This window comes from Pleurodeles waltl, chromosome 2_1, assembly GCF_031143425.1.
Source record: "Pleurodeles waltl isolate 20211129_DDA chromosome 2_1, aPleWal1.hap1.20221129, whole genome shotgun sequence".
Lineage (NCBI taxonomy): Eukaryota > Metazoa > Chordata > Amphibia > Caudata > Salamandridae > Pleurodeles > Pleurodeles waltl.
The window spans coordinates 463,922,208-463,938,001 of NC_090438.1; the positions used below are offsets into that span (position 1 = coordinate 463,922,208).

Below are 15,794 nucleotides of genomic sequence, written 5' to 3' on the forward strand. Positions count from 1 at the left end.
TGTGTCAATGCATGGTTGTGAGTGTGCGAGTATGTTGTATTGTGTGAATGCTTGTATGAATGTGTGTGTGTGGATGTGTGTGTGAATGGATGCATGCATGCGTCAGTGCATGTGGGTATGAGTGTGTGTATGCTTGTGTATGATGGTGCGTGAATGTGCGTGTCTGTCGTGGGGGTCTGGAGTGGGAGGGCAGAGGAGGACTCCAGGGAGGGGAAAGGGGCAGGGGAAACCCCTATCTGTGACAGGGAGGAATTCCCTGTCTCTGAAACTGCCTACCGCCATGGTTTACGTGGCAGCAAGGAGCCCTTGAAAACCATGGCAGTAGGTGGGGACATAATCCCGCGGGTGGGACAGTGACGGCCGCCTGGTGGGAGACTGAAGTCTCCAGCCCAGCAGCTGTTACCACCCTGGCAGACGGAGTGGTACATTGGCGGTTTGGCTTGAGCCAAACCGCCAATGTCATATTTTGGGGAAGAGTACTTCCAGCCTGTTGGCAGTACTTTTCTCCAAAATAACATCGTCCGCCAGGGTCATAATGAGGGCCAAAGTGTTTCTCAGCTGCTGTTTCAGTATTCTTGCAAGAGACATTAAATTTCATGGCTGCAAAATAACACAACTTGCAGATTCACATAATTTCACCTACATTAAAAAAGTGTCTCAACTCACTCCAAAACAAAGGGGAAGCATTTTATGATGGAACCCCTGGCCATACGGCTCAGAGCGAAGGGGCACAACTGGGGCATACCTCTAGAGGACATGACTCACTCCAATGTCCTTTATGCTGATGACCTGCTGATCTATTTCTGCGAGATCGCACTAGACCACTCCGAGCTACATCACACCCTGGCGGAATTTGCTGCTTCGGTGGGCTGCAAGTGAACTGGGAGAAGTCAGCGACCTATCTATTTGGGGGAAACCCCCCTCCGAAGGCAAGAAGCAGCAATCCACTACCTGAGAATACACTGACCACACCCCGCTCGATCTCTACGAGGTTAACCTCTATTTGACATTGCCAGGCATTAGGACACAAATACAATTCTAGCAGTCACTCCACCTGGCCCACATTGGACGCATAGCCCTCTTGAAAATGGTTCTGGTGCCTGGACTCCTTTACTATTTTGCCAATCTCCCATTGTCTCATCTTGCACCTTCTACCAGGAGTTGGATACCCTACTAGGCAATTTAGTCTAGAGCTCCTGAAGACACGAGTGGCCCTTTGTAAATTAAAACTACCAATATATGAGGGCAGGCTGGGCACTCCCTTTTAGAGGCCTATTATCTAGTGGCCCAGCTACAGTGGATATCATGGTGGACGGCCGGATGATATATGGGAGACCAATGGAGATAAAGGGATTCTCTCAACATTCACAAACTCCTGACTTCTTACTCCCAAATCCACACCAAATTATCCCCGCCACTAGGGGTAGCAGTGGCCAGAACCTGTGTTTCTCACATTTCTCGCTAGGGTACAGGTACACCGGCATATGCCCCAGAATTCCCTCTGATGGGTCTTACACAGTTCCCCTGCACCTATACCGAGCAAGACATGCAACCTTGGATGATCCAATCCTACACACCATAGGCAATCTGTTAACTGACAGTCACCTCCACTCCTTTGCACAACTCATGACAGATCACATCCTCCCATCTGGCCAATTGCTCTTCCACAGGTAGATGGTTTGTACCTGCTGACTGTTGTGGCACACCTCAGATGCTGAACCTGCCACCCATCCAGTAGTGCAAACTACTCTGATCATGGGCAACGGTCAGCATCTTTTACTTGGCTGTTGAAAGCCATTAGAAGCCTGTTGCTAGTTCTCCTACCTGGACTATGGCACAACCGGGAAGATGACTACAGGAAAGTGCTACATGATAAAGAATGGCTACAATTCTCGCTTTAATAATATACAGTTCTTTATCCTGCATAGAGCATCTCTTTCTCCGGGCCAAATCAACTGATACTTCCCCGATGCACAAACACACTGCCCTCTTTGCGAAACCCCAGACGGGGATCTAAAAACACATGTTGTGGACCTGTCTAGCGCTTCAACACTATTGGTCCTCAGTACACGATATCCTCCAGGCGGTCACTGAATTACCAGACATACATACCTAGGAAGTATACTCACTGGGCATCTTTAAGCATCGGAAACAACAAAAAGTGTTCATCTGCTTTGCCTCCCTGGCCCTACTACTTGCTATTCTCCAAACGCCCCTCCACTAGAGGCCGGGAACGGCGCAGTACTTACATTGGCGGCAGCGGAGGAGGATGTCATTTGGTGTGAAGGTGCGGGGCTCGTGTGAAAAAGGGCAAGACAGTATTATTAATCAGCCTTTCACCTTCTGCCGGTACACCCGGACAAATTCCACTTGCTGCAAATACATTTTTAGGGTGGCTGCTTCATGGATAAATATATGCCTATGCGCAGTGTTTGAGAAATTTAGCACCTTACTAGAGGGTTGGTTCACACAGTAGTGGCATCATAACAGGTTCTCCAATACTTGTAATTGTAATTGTATTGATATAGCCCTTACTACTCCTGATGGGGTGTTGAAGTGCTTTTTGGTGAGTAGCATGGAACCCAAAGGAATAGTGGATTATCATAGGAAAATATAACTTGTTAATTTAGCAATGGGCATATGAGTCTGTTAGTTTGATTGAACAGAATATAGTAGGGGTACAGGAGAAAATAGTCTAGATAGTGTTATTTGGGAGTTCATATTAGATGAGGTTTGGGAGGAGTCAAAGGAGGAATAGAGGATGAAGTAGTCTAGAAAGAGTTTTTAGAGAGAGCATAGTAGTAAAATTAGGTTTGGGATGAGTCAAAGGAGGGATACAGGAGTGAAAAGTGTAGGAAGTGTTATTTTGGAGCTCATAGTAGTAAACTGATATTTGGGTGAGTCAAGGAGAAAAAGAGTAGGGAAGTGTCTAGAAAAGTTATATTGGCGATCATAGTAGTAAACTGAGGTTTGAGGTGAATCAAGGAGGGATAGATGAGGGAAGAATCAAGAAAGGATCTTAGGGAGATCACAGTAGTAGAATGAGATTTGGGGTTCATCAGAGAGTGAAGGAAGAGGATATATGGAGAGAGAGGAATTCCACAGTTTGGTTTCTCGAACAGAGAAAGATGTACCACCAATGTTTTTTCTTGTATGCCGGGATTTTGAATGATTTCTTGCTAGTGGGTAGAGGAGGAGTACTGGGTGAGTGTGTGAGGTCGATGAAGACATTGGAAATGACAGTGGACAGCTTTGGCATAGCACTGGCAGCCCAAAATTTGGAGGAGCCGGTCCCACACTGACATTTATGAGGATTGAGTTGGACTCAGTGGCAAAGATGTTGCAGCTGCCAAGTGACAAGATGAATGTACTGAATGGGCTGATTGATGAGCTACTGCAGAGAAGGAAGTGTGAGCTGCATCTGGTGCAAAAAGTGTTGGGTCATTTGAATTTTGCATGCAGGGTAGTGGCCCTCGGGTGCTTTTTGCAGGAGAATTGCATTTGCGGTGCTTAGGGCTGTGAAGTCAAATTATATAGTTTGCTTGACGAGCCGAGGAAAACTATTTTGTCTGGAAACGGATCTTGAGGGGTATAACGGAGTGACAGTGTGGATGCAAAATTACCCAATGACATGGAAGGTGGAGATTTTTTCAGATTTCTCAGGAATTAAGGTTTGAGGGTGCTCTAGGGGGGGCGCTGGTGTGCAGAGGTCTGGTCTCAAGCCTGGAAAGACAATGGGCAAAGAATTGCTTTTTAGGATTCTTTTTCGTTATTACTGGCAGTGCTTCTGTGGGGTGATAAGCTGAGGAAGAGGATGATGATGTGTGTGTCTTATAATGCAGCAGTGGTACAGGTAATGAAGAGAATAACTGCTTCTGTTGCATGGGTGTTGAATATTCTGAGCGATTTCATCCTGCTATGCATGTAGAAGAACATCTTGTTTTGAGCTAGGCACATTGTGGGTCTGGACAATGGAGTGACTGATACACTTTTTCATTGACAGTGTTTTAGGTTCTCTGGCTTGGCCCGGCATGTTGTGATGGAAAAGCTTTGTGTTCCGGAAGACTTGTGGAGCATTAGGCTGTGAAAGCGAGCTTGCTAGAGGAATATTCACTGGTGGAGTCAAAGAGGAGCATGTGCTGACAAGATTGGAGGGAGTTCATAGCATCTGGTTACAGACAGCAAGACAATGAAAGGATTGGCTTATGGTTTAGACATGAGAAAATGCTGGAATTCATCTTGGAGAAAATATAGTAGGGGTTATCTGCCATTACCAAAGAGGCGAAGTTGGCAGGTATTGCATTTGCGGAAGACGCAATGAGGATATGGCCCCTGCAGTGGAGACATGGGTCAGAGAATTTTAGACAGCTAGTCCCGGCTGCATGGCAAGGTGGCATGGGTATTGTACCCAATTTCGATTGGGGTCCAGAGGGCAATAGTGGAGAAGGAAAGAGTTGCACGCACTTCCACTGGGAAGGCAGGGCTCTTTAAAGCGATATTCTGTCTGATGTTCTTTGGAACCTACAGGGTTTCAGAGTTGATAAGTAGGAAAGGCAGTCAAGAAAGGTGCTGGCCAGTATGAAGGGAAAAGGGTTTGGACATACATTGGAGGAGTTCTAATAATGACCAGAACGGAAAGGGGACAGTGGTGCTCATACACCATTCAGTGGAGGCATGGGAATTCCCTTGGTTGCAGTTATGGGTCTTTTTGGAGTTGAGTGCTGGGGTGAGTGCCTCATTTTCCTACACAGGATTGGCAAAGAAAACACAGGCCTCATGCTGGGAGTACTGAGAGGATGCTTATGGGCTTTCCGGAGATTGAGGAGCAATTGTGTGTGGAGGTATGTTCAGCAAGACCTTAAATAATGGGCTATTTGCTTTGCTGGCAGTGCTCCTAGTGCTGAGACTCACTGGTGGGATGTATGGATCTGCCAGTACTCCTTCGTGAAGTGGGCTGGAGTACAGGCCAAGAGGCAATTTGGAGGAAATCATTTGGGGTTGAAAAAGATGGTGCCAAAATCCATTAGTTTGGATTTGGTGGGATACGTTGGGGGCATTGGTGCCAGCCTTGTGGGAATATAAGGCAAACTGGGGCAAGCCTAATGAGTTAGTTATTCACCAGAGAGAGAATGACTTGGTGCAATCCACTGAGTTGGAATTGCTGAAGTCCATGAAGTGGGACTTGAAAATCCAGAAGGTCAGCTCAGGTTCCACTGATGTGATTTTGACTAGGCTGCTGCCTAGGAGGATGTGGAAGGGCGTGGTTTATGCAAGGTGAGAGGAGTGCAGGTGATAGCACAGGAGAGCATTCGCTTTGAGACACTGCACTTTTTCAGGCATGATGGTGTGCATATGTCCAAGCAGGGCAACAACCTACATTTGGAAGGGTTGAGGAGGCCCTTGGAAGGATTGATTAATGACTGAAAAGGAGCTCTGAGTTGGGGGGAGCAGAAATTACACCTCAGGGGAGGGTCTTTCTGGTGGCAGAGGAAGGCAAACTGTTCAGATGATTGGAGGAAAGATGGGGCTGAGAACAGGCAAAAAACAAGGGAGCCAAGATTTGGGTCAAGGACAAGGGCATGTTCTATTGAGCGGGCATGCTTGACAATTTGGTTAATGTGGGTTCTGGTGTGAAGATAACAAGTTGGTTAATTTGGGTTCTGATGCGAGGACCACAAGGATTTGTGGCATTTCAAAGGTTATGTGCAGTTCAGAAATTTTGGAGGTGGGATGTTGTGGGTGGGAGTTGCTTAGATGAGGCGGGCAGAGCTTTGTGTTAGCATAGGGTCAAGAGGACCACAACATGGGGGAACACCCCCATAGGACACCATAAATAGGTAGAAACCACCTTCAATAAACAGTTCTCTACAGCACTGCAACTTCTATTGATGTTGTGCTGCCATTAAAAATAATCAGTAGCGGTTGGCGAGCCAGTTTCCAAATTTCCCCATATACGGAGCAAACACTTGCTGAACACCTCAAGTTGGAGAAGGGTAATTAATATTAAAAAATAAATTTAAAGAATAAACATCATCAACTCCTTAAATGAGAACTGAGGTCAGGGGGACATTAGAGCTCACAGATCATGGCCGAAAGGCATGAGAAATAAATGTGTAAGGAGTTGGTAATTATATAGCACACACCTATCTGAAAGGCAGCATAGTGGTGTAGAGGATCAAAGATGAATATCACAATAAACTAGTGATTCGAGGAGTAGTGAGCTCCTGAGAACAGAGTGTTCTTCAAAGGTGTGCATCCTAGCTCTTTCCTAAATAGGAGTAGTAATAGGACAATTGATGAATATGGGTTGTTATTCCCTACCCTGGATGCAAAGATCAAGAAAGGATATTGCTAGATTTATTTTCATTTTGCTCTGCTTTGTTTCCAGTTTGATGGTGTTCTGACTGCAGATGTGGTGAGAGCCACCAGAGAAGGCATTGCGAGCTTGTTGGGCAGGTAGTTGAGGGTGCAGTTTGTGATGACTTTGTAGTTGATTAAACTGGATTCGAAGATGGAGTGGGCAGCGAAGTTTCATCGGGGTGGAAGTGATGAGGTCCCAATGCTTTAGCCCCTTGATAAGGTGTGCTGCAGTGTTTATGAGGTCCTTATGGGAGTCAGTGTTGAAACTGGGAGGCCATAGAACAGGCTGTTGCTGCCATCCAGATGTGAGAGTACATGAGCTTTAGCAGCAGTTTCTAAGTTACTTTCTGTGAGAACTAGATTCACTTTCTTTAGTAGAGAGCTGGTACCAATTATCCTTGATTTTCTTGGTGATTTGTTCCTTGGTGGTGAGGTCAGTTCTCCGGATGAATTTATTTGTCCTAGAGTTGGTTTAATTTTGAGACTTTCAGGTTCAAATTGTTGATCCAGGTTTAGGCTAGCTGTTGCTTGTTGTGTTAGACCTGTCAGCCTTTTGGTAGTCTTCTGAACCTTTTGCCTGCTTGCCTCCAAGTTTGCTGAATTCATTTTTGTTGACCTTAAAACTCTGTGTGCTAAAGTGTTTGTGCTCTCTCCCTAACACATGATTTGATTATCATATACCCAATCAGCATATTTAGTTTACTTAAATTCCTACTAAAGTGCACTATGTGTGCCCACGGCATGTAAATTAAATGCTTCTAGTAGGCATGCAGTACCTGTTGTGCCACCCACTTAAGTAGCCCTGTAAACATGCTACTCTGCTGAAAGGGCAAAGGCTTGACTATAACAAAACTTTCTAAAATATGTGTGCTTCATGTTCGGTCCCATGGTTAATATTGCATCATAAAGGATTAGGCATGACGCAAAATTGCACAATTTTGTCACCATATTACCTCTGCTAAAAGTGGTGCCAGAATATAAATTATACCTGATAGCTAAGGGACAGATGTAGCAAAGGTTTTTACCCATTCTGTGCCTATGGGAAAAAGTGTTCGTACATATGGTCCTAAATGCTTACTATTATTAGTGGACATTATAAGCCTTTTACCTGTGTTGTAATGTTTTGTACAATATCCCAGATCCATTTCTGTCTTCAGGATAAACTGAGGCAAAGTCAACCCTTCTGCCACCTGGACAGGTCCTTTTTCCAGCCATTCAAATATGAGGTCATTCATAGTGTAGCCAACTGAAAAGAGAGACACATAGCAAGAGAGATATTGGTGACGGGGTAATGTACTGTCAATGAAAGTGGAACAGAAAATCACAGACTAATAAGGAACGAGAGTGAAAAAATAGCAGAAACATCACCAGGGGGTAAAAAAACGGAAATATAGTAAATAAGATGTGTGGTCGAGATCTGATGGAATGTGAAAGTTCGAAAAAACAGTTTTTTCAAAAAGTGTTAACAGAACTTTAAAGAAGGATCGACATATATATATGCATATATAGACAATTACAATATAAAACGGCAAAAATGATAAAAACTAATTTATTTATTTCGCATAGTCCATGTTTCTCAAATCCAACTTAGGAACCACATTATAAACCACAAGTTAAAGCCCTTACGTTATTACTTAACTTTAGTTTTAATTCAAATTGAAATGCACTTTAACGTCCATAGCTTTGTAGACAGATTAAATAAATTTTTTCTAAGTCTCTAAGAAGGTTTTAACTTTAAGTGTATTCACCAATGTCCTTCTTAATCAGACACAGTGACATATAACATGTACTATACCAAGTGTTACTGTTTTGCAAGGGGCTGTCCCCCTTTTTTCCCAGTGAAGCACTATCAGTCCCTTCGGTCTCATGCCTCGATCTGTGGGTGCATTTTATTGTACTTTCACAGAAGTGGACACTCTTTTTTTTAGGTTTACAGATGCACTATGATGACATAATATGTTATCATGCATATCCATACATAGGGCCAGATTTACAAGGTCCTTGTGCGTCCTTGCGCATCCTTGCGCCACACTAGCCTCGTCTTTTGTTACGCTAATATGGCATTAAGGAGGCCAATTCACCACACCATATGTACAAAGTGGCGCAATGCCAGCATTGCGCCCCTTTGTAACCCCTTGCACCACATAATACCAGCACCAGGTATAATGTATTCAAGTAATAATTGCCACGTAGGGAGGCTGTAGAAAATGGTACAGTGAAATCTACAAGATTTCACTGCCACCTTTTTCCCATAATTTTTAATGCCTGCTCTGGGCAGGTGTTAAAGTGACAGGCCCATAGTAACCTATGGGCCTCCCTGGTGCTTTGCTGCACTAGCTCCATCATTTATGGTGCTAATCCAGCAAAGTGCCAAAATAGCATCATAAATTATGACCTATTGTGGAAACAGGCACCCTGGTGCGCCGTATTGATGTGCCATATTGTAAATATGGCACTACCATGGTGTTATTAGGTGGGGTAGGGGCGGCGCAAGAAAGGTGGCGCATTGGGACCAATGCGCCACTTTCTTGTAGATCTGGCAAATCGTGCACCACTTTTGCCCAAAATGCCTAGGAAACCTCGACATCAGTCTCACACCAGCACAACAATACCTAGACATATTCAGTTTGGTTGAGGGCCATGTTATAGAAATGTATTCATATGGCATGGGCGAAATTTGAATTGGCTAGCGTAACTGGGGTAATTTCAGTAATTCTATGTTACTCTTTGACGTAATTACCGATAAAACTGAAATTAAGTCTCCTCGCTTAACTAGGAGTAATTTGGGGGGGAAACAATTCTACAGCACAGGGAGATTTAGTAACCACGAGCGGCCGCTCACCCTCTCCATTAGTTTATTGCCTCATTTAGTCCTATTTCTTAATGCAAAACGCATCCTTGCGTCACAAGAGTGTACTTTGTACTAAACAATTGCAGTAAATGCTGGGACTAAGCTAGAGGGGGTGGAATTCTACCCCAACAGCACATTTATCACTTTTTCTTAGCACAAAATGCCTTCACGCACCCATTTTGGACGCAAAGGGCAATTTTTGTGAAGACAATAGATCGGAATGCAGGGGAAACTTAAGTGTTTATCCTATCCCAAGAGTACTTTAGCGAGAGACTGCTCGCTCTTGCTATTCGTGTTCTATACCATGGGTACGGGTGTACTCCTGCTATAAGCAGGAAAAAGTCTCCAACTGCATCTTCTGTGGGAATGTTCTTTAACCAACGTTTGTACATAACAACAAACATACAGTCTCTCTCTCATGATCTTCATTCCACTGTCTTCGTGCTGTAGAACACCCCCAGTTTTCTATCCTTGTGATTAGATTTTCCACACATAGAATTACAACATTCTAGTATAATTTTACCTGTCAGTCAATCACTGGGCACCAGCAAATTAGTAAAATATACTCTTAAATGTTCAACTAACATTGAGAATTGGGCCTGTGTTGTGGCTGTGATTTTACATCACAATTTCTACTCCTGGAGCTTGACAACAGTTTGCTCCAGCTCTGCACAATTCCTCCTTGTTGCATGATTTATTACCACACTTTATTATCCTTACTGGAAATTGTTATTTTGCCTAGATTATTAATATTTGGACAGAGAAGATGAACATGAAAGATTGTCATTCGATTTTGTTTATACAGGATTGAGCTATTAACTGCTGTGCCAAAAAAGAGCGCTTTTGGAAAAGAATTAATGGGCAACTCAAATTTAGAATAGCAAATTAATCTAGACGATTCGAACTTTCAATATTTTGAGAATTGGAAGGTTGTTGTGTTTTAATTAAATCCAAAAGCAGAAAGTAAAAAAATGAAAATACTTACAGCTCTCAAGTTGCATAGTACATGTTTGGATGTCCATAGGGAAGTTTTTTAAGTCCATTGGGCATGAAAGGATGAGGGTCAGCCTGTTAGAACAAGAAAAAATATATATTTGCACTTTTTTTACATTTTGAATCAAAAAGAGAAATTGATTGAAACAATAAATAATAGGAAATGAATTCCTTGAAATTATATTCTGAATTAAATATAAATGCTACATGTTCATCCTCAATTATTTAAAAGCACAAATATTGTAAAACATCAGCCAACAAGAACACTTGATTCAGCCCACAGGACAATTATAGGTCTGGCATGATAGCACATCTGTTGTCAGAACGTATGCGACTGACAGAAAAAGGAGCTTTAAGGAACACTACTGAGAGAGGGGGTTGGCTCCACCCACAGGCTGACTGTCTAGAGTAAAGCAGATGCTGTAAGCTTTTATTGAAGCTTGTATTGCAGGTTTTGCCTTACAGGAAAGTTTATGCTGAATACAACAGGACTGAAGTGGCCATTGTGACCATGGTGGGATAGCCGTGATCTGTTCATTATATTAAGTTACGCTAAGAGCAGTTGGCCTGGCATATTTATTATGAAAAGCATATGGTAAAGCCATGAAGGTTTTAAGGGGGGATTGTTATTACACTGTGTTAAAGCCTACAGAGAGGTTTTTTGCCACATGGATTCTGACTTCTCCCTTTAACAAACCCTGGGGGAGGAGGGCAAAAATGTACCAAGTGATGATTCTTGTTAGGACCTCTTGTGGATGGAGGAGAGTTGTATATTCCTTTCCCAAATGTTTACAACATTGTAAAAGTATGCCTAATAGTTTCCTTGAGGGAAAGCATAACATCAATACAGTAGTACTGAGTTGGTTCTGGTGACAAAGTAATGATAAAGTCTGTAGGCCTCATACTTGATTGGGTGTTGTGGAAAGAAATATGTCTGATGCCATAGGTCTGATCTCATCTGCTTATTATGAGAAGTTATGAACAAGGTGGTATTGGAAAAATACATGTGAAAGCCATTATGCCTTCAAGGATGAATTTTTACTACACCATGTTAAAGAAATGCATTTTACTACCTGTAATTCACAGGCTACCATAATAAGCAATGGTTCCAGTGTTAGCTACCCTATCTGGCAAACCCTGGAAAGCAGAAGATTTGGTACAAGAGTTTCACTTTGATAAATACTGATTATTCTTGTTAACAGTGGTGTAACAGGTGTCTTGAGCTTTAAAGTAAACAAGAAAAAATGGGCCCCATCCTTAGGTATGATAGTAAGATGAATATATAATATGGCTCCAGTGGGCTCATCGGATCTCTAGACCCCAATGCCACTGTACTTACTGCTCTATTCATAAATATTTCCCCAATAGGTAACCCTTTTTAGGACAATTGTGTATTGGTTTGCCAACTGTAATTTTACACATATGTGTACTTCTATGACTATGCCTAATAGTTGCCCTGTGGGAAAGCATACACTCAATACAGTAAACCTGAATTGCTTATGATGACAAGCCCATGATAAAGGCTGTTCGCCTGATTGGTTCATTGGGAAAAGTGCATGCCAGGTGCTATAGGTATAATCTGTTTATTATAAAATGTTAAACCAAGGGGAGTAGGTCTGACTTATGCACGGTGAAAAGCTTATGTTAAAGACAATTGGAATTGTATTCTCTGTAGTGAATTATTGTGTTACCGTTTCAAGATGTCACCATGTTTGGAAGCATTATTTTAGCTATCTAGGATTAAAACAGCAGTGATTACACTATGCAAAACATACTGTTGTGTATAATTGAGTGAATTTGAAAGGCAGCAGAGTACTGTGTAGGTTCAAAGACACAGTTAACTTGTGATTTGAGGGATAGCTGGATTCCTAGTGCGCAATTTCCACATGGCCTCCCAATGTGATATTCATTTATTGGCTATCTTGGAATGGTTTGTGCATAGTGTAGCATTGTTTTACTGTTCCAAGATGGCTAACAGGTTGCTTCTAAACCTGAAGGATATTTTGGAACTTTAAAACAATGATACAATACTAATACAGGATGTCTCCTAGCTTCTATGTTTAATTAAAATTTGTATTGCCAGCATGTGCCAGCCACAGTTAGGCTGTGGAATATTTTCCTTTTTTATTATGCTCTTATTTTATATTTTACATGCTGGTTGAGTTTGTGAGCTTTATTGAGTAAATTGGTGAATGCAAAACTGAGCTAGTGAGCAGATGTATGGATGCATGAATGCATGGATAAGTACTATAATGCATGTATGATAGCTTATTGAGTGCCTAAACACACCAGTGGCTAAAGAGGTATTTTCAATTTTAAACGAGGCATGTTGGCATTGCCAGTGTTTGTTTACCTACATAATTCAGCATATTCATGTGTGCCTTTATCATAAGGAAATTAAAATCAGCCTTAACAGAAAAACATCCCCTTACTCAGACATACACAAACATCACACACAGCACATTGGGTTCCCAAGTCAAGTAACTATGAGTTAATTTTAGGGCATGATTACAATGACGGCGGGAAAAGTCCCTCCATCACATTTTCTATGGTCCTCCTGCCTGTTTCCCAGGCGGTCCGACCATCCGATCAGGAAGTGAACAGGAACACTACATCAGGACCACTGACCCTGCTGACATTTCTGCTCCCGGGGCAGTGGCGGCAGAGGCACCCCATGGAGGGGGTCCTGTGCAGCTCACATCTAGCCCAATCAGGACCTACCTTTCCACCAGTCTGTCCCTGGCAGGGACACCGCCATGCAACAATCTGCAGAAGGGCAGGTAGTGAGCCAAAATATTGGGTCAAGAGTGATTGTGCCCTTGTGTAATGTAACTGGTGCCCATGTATTGCTCTCCAATGCCTTTGGGTCGAGTGCAAGCAGTTTCTCTCGCACAACATAAGCAAGGAAGCAGCGAGCCCGACTGGCTGGAGGCGCTGTAGGATGGCCTTCCTTGGCTTCTGACTCATTTCCAGAGCTGAAGTGTGCAGCTGTAATGACTCCACTGCCCACACACAGCCAGCCCCCGGGACACTCATAATACAGTAGGCGGGATGCCACTTGCTTGGTGGCGATTTCTGGACTGCTGTGGCAGCAGGCTGGTGGTAAGGCCACCTAAATTTTAATCAGGGTCTTAAAGTCATAAAGTCATAATTTTCTTGTCAGCTAACACATTGTGGTTTGTTGTAGTGCAGAAGCTTCCAAAAACAGCTGTTTCCTCATCTGTGAGTTCAGATAAATCTCTGTCTTGTGTGTGTGTGTTTCTTGTGTGGGTTGTCTTTCTAGTATTATTTTTTTGGAGACATTTATTCTTTAATGGAGAAATGGCAGGGTACTTTTTGGCATTTTGGGTCATTTGTGATTGACAAACAGTGATTTCTGAGCAGGAAAAGTGTCTGCTCTGGAAATCCTGTTGTGGCATATAATTCATAGATCGAATTTGGGTGGTTGGATTCCCTGTCCGGTAATACAATAATTCTCTGTCAAGTGTTTTAATTGGGTTTCTGACTTGTAATTAGAGGAGCTAGGTCATATAGCTTGGAAAGGCATCAGTTGAGTTTACTAGCTCAATTGTAGGAAGAAAGACAGTTTAAAGAACATTATACAAGACTAGCAGGTAAAATGCAGACAGTATTTGTTTATTGTGTATTTGCTTCTGTTTCTGTATGTCTTCACTTTCTTTGCTCCATCTGAAAGGGATGTTGTAGTGGAACCTTTAGTTGATGTAACTCTTTCTATCCAGGAATTCTGTAAATGTCTTCTCACAAGGGCACACACACATTTAACAGCTATCCCTTCCTGTGCCAATAAGTTCTATAGCATTGTATTACACTATCCAACTATCTCCTTCTTTGCTGTTTTATAATTTTTACTATAATTGTATCCCTCTGTTGTTCCTGTTAGTATGGCACGAAAAAAATCAATGACTCCTAACTATAAAATAATACAAAACATAATATTTTTAATGTTGATGATTTCCGTATTTTCCTTAATTTAACATACATACATATGTTGTAAAGATAATTCTTATTTACGGTAAGATAGGCTAGATGTTTATGAAACTGCTACAACTACTATCTCTTGTGTATTTTGCCGATTACAAACAGCAAGTGTATTACACCTGATGAGCATCTGTGTGTCTTTATATGCATTGTCATGTGTGCCAAAGGTATATTATTATTTATTTATTGTTTTAAAGTTCAAGTATGGACCACTTGATTTACTTGTGGCTTGGCTATACTATCAACCTAAAGATTGTGTTTTATGTTCCCAATGCCTAGCATACCTACCTTGGCCGATTAAGGGAAGGTGGGCCTTTTTACTTATACTCACCAATGACAGTAATAATGAGATCCTATTATCCCTGATGAATGCCTAAGACCTGGTATAGGCTTTTTAGAAGGGCACAAACATGCCAGCACTATAGGGGGACACAGGGGCCATGATACCCCTTTTTGTCCCAAATTAATAGTATTTTATCCATAAAGAAATACCACCAAATAAAGGAACCCTTGTGGTTTATCCCAAGATATTTTTAGTCAGTTAACTGGATCCCAAGAAATATCCAGACAAGCAATGTATAAGAACTCCCACAAGGTAGTCCCCCTTGAGGTTGAGTCTGCACTGGTAGTATTATCTTACCAGGGTGTGATGAGGTGGTCAATAATGAAGCATGTCACATTACGTGAGTGAGCACACTTCATCTAATTCTTGGCATTGCCTAGACATTCACTAGGCAGGTTCCAGGACTGGATATTATTTCTTGGAAATGAGTACTGGAGATAAAAAAACTTAGTACTATATGACTCAATCGCCACATCATGATGTGTTTGTGTTAGTTTACCTGAGGCAGATGCAGGGTTTGTTTTAGCCTCCTTCTCTCCCCAGGTGTTATACAGGGCATTGCCGGTCATTAGTCGGACTAGAATTACAGCTTGGAAAGTGATTTTTACATCTGATTCTGAGAGTTAAGACTTTATTAAGTATAGGAGAAGGAAGCTAGCACCAGGCTGTAATGTTTTTTATACAATGTCTGTTATAAAGTAATAAATTTAAGTGATTTGGCATCAGTGGAAATTTGGGGGGTGCTTTCTTCCATCTTCATGACAGGTAACTTTTCCTGGACGTGCAGTCACTGTTGCACTATCCTGGCAATCCAGATCCAACAACAGTGATTATAGTATTCACATTTCCTAGATCCCACCTACCATCATGCATAGAATATCTATGCAGGTTGGTAGTAGATCTGGGGAAAAAGGAATGAGACTAGAGAAAAAAAGAGACACTGGATATCTTTACCTCCACTGTTCTTACTAGTGGACTCAATCTGTAATGCAGAGGCGCTGATTTCTACAATATAAAATTCCTTGGGCATTTGGTCATTGATGTGATAGTTCAATATTTCTACTAGTCCATCCAATATGCCTTGTGGTTTTCTCTGTATAACTCACTCTCTTTGATCATTGATAGTTCTACAACTTCCCAGAACTGAAAGATTTAAATACCCTATATGAATAAAAAATAAAATACCCTGAACTGTAATACATACTCATAAATACACCTAACTTCAGCAAGTAAGCAAGCAAGACTGTT

General features: G+C 42.1%; 1 protein-coding gene across 1 annotated transcript in view; it reads right to left on the minus strand.

Moving 5' to 3' along the window:
- LOC138265628 (glycine receptor subunit alpha-4) overlaps window positions 1–15,794 on the minus strand; it is a 500,430-nt gene that overhangs the window by 274,894 nt on the left and 209,742 nt on the right. Inside the window, exons 4-5 of the mRNA XM_069213515.1 lie at window positions 10,197–10,279; window positions 7,469–7,606 (exon numbers count right to left, since the gene is read on the minus strand). Coding sequence (XP_069069616.1) covers window positions 7,469–7,606; window positions 10,197–10,279 — 221 coding nt within the window. The remainder of the gene's footprint in view (window positions 1–7,468; window positions 7,607–10,196; window positions 10,280–15,794) is intronic.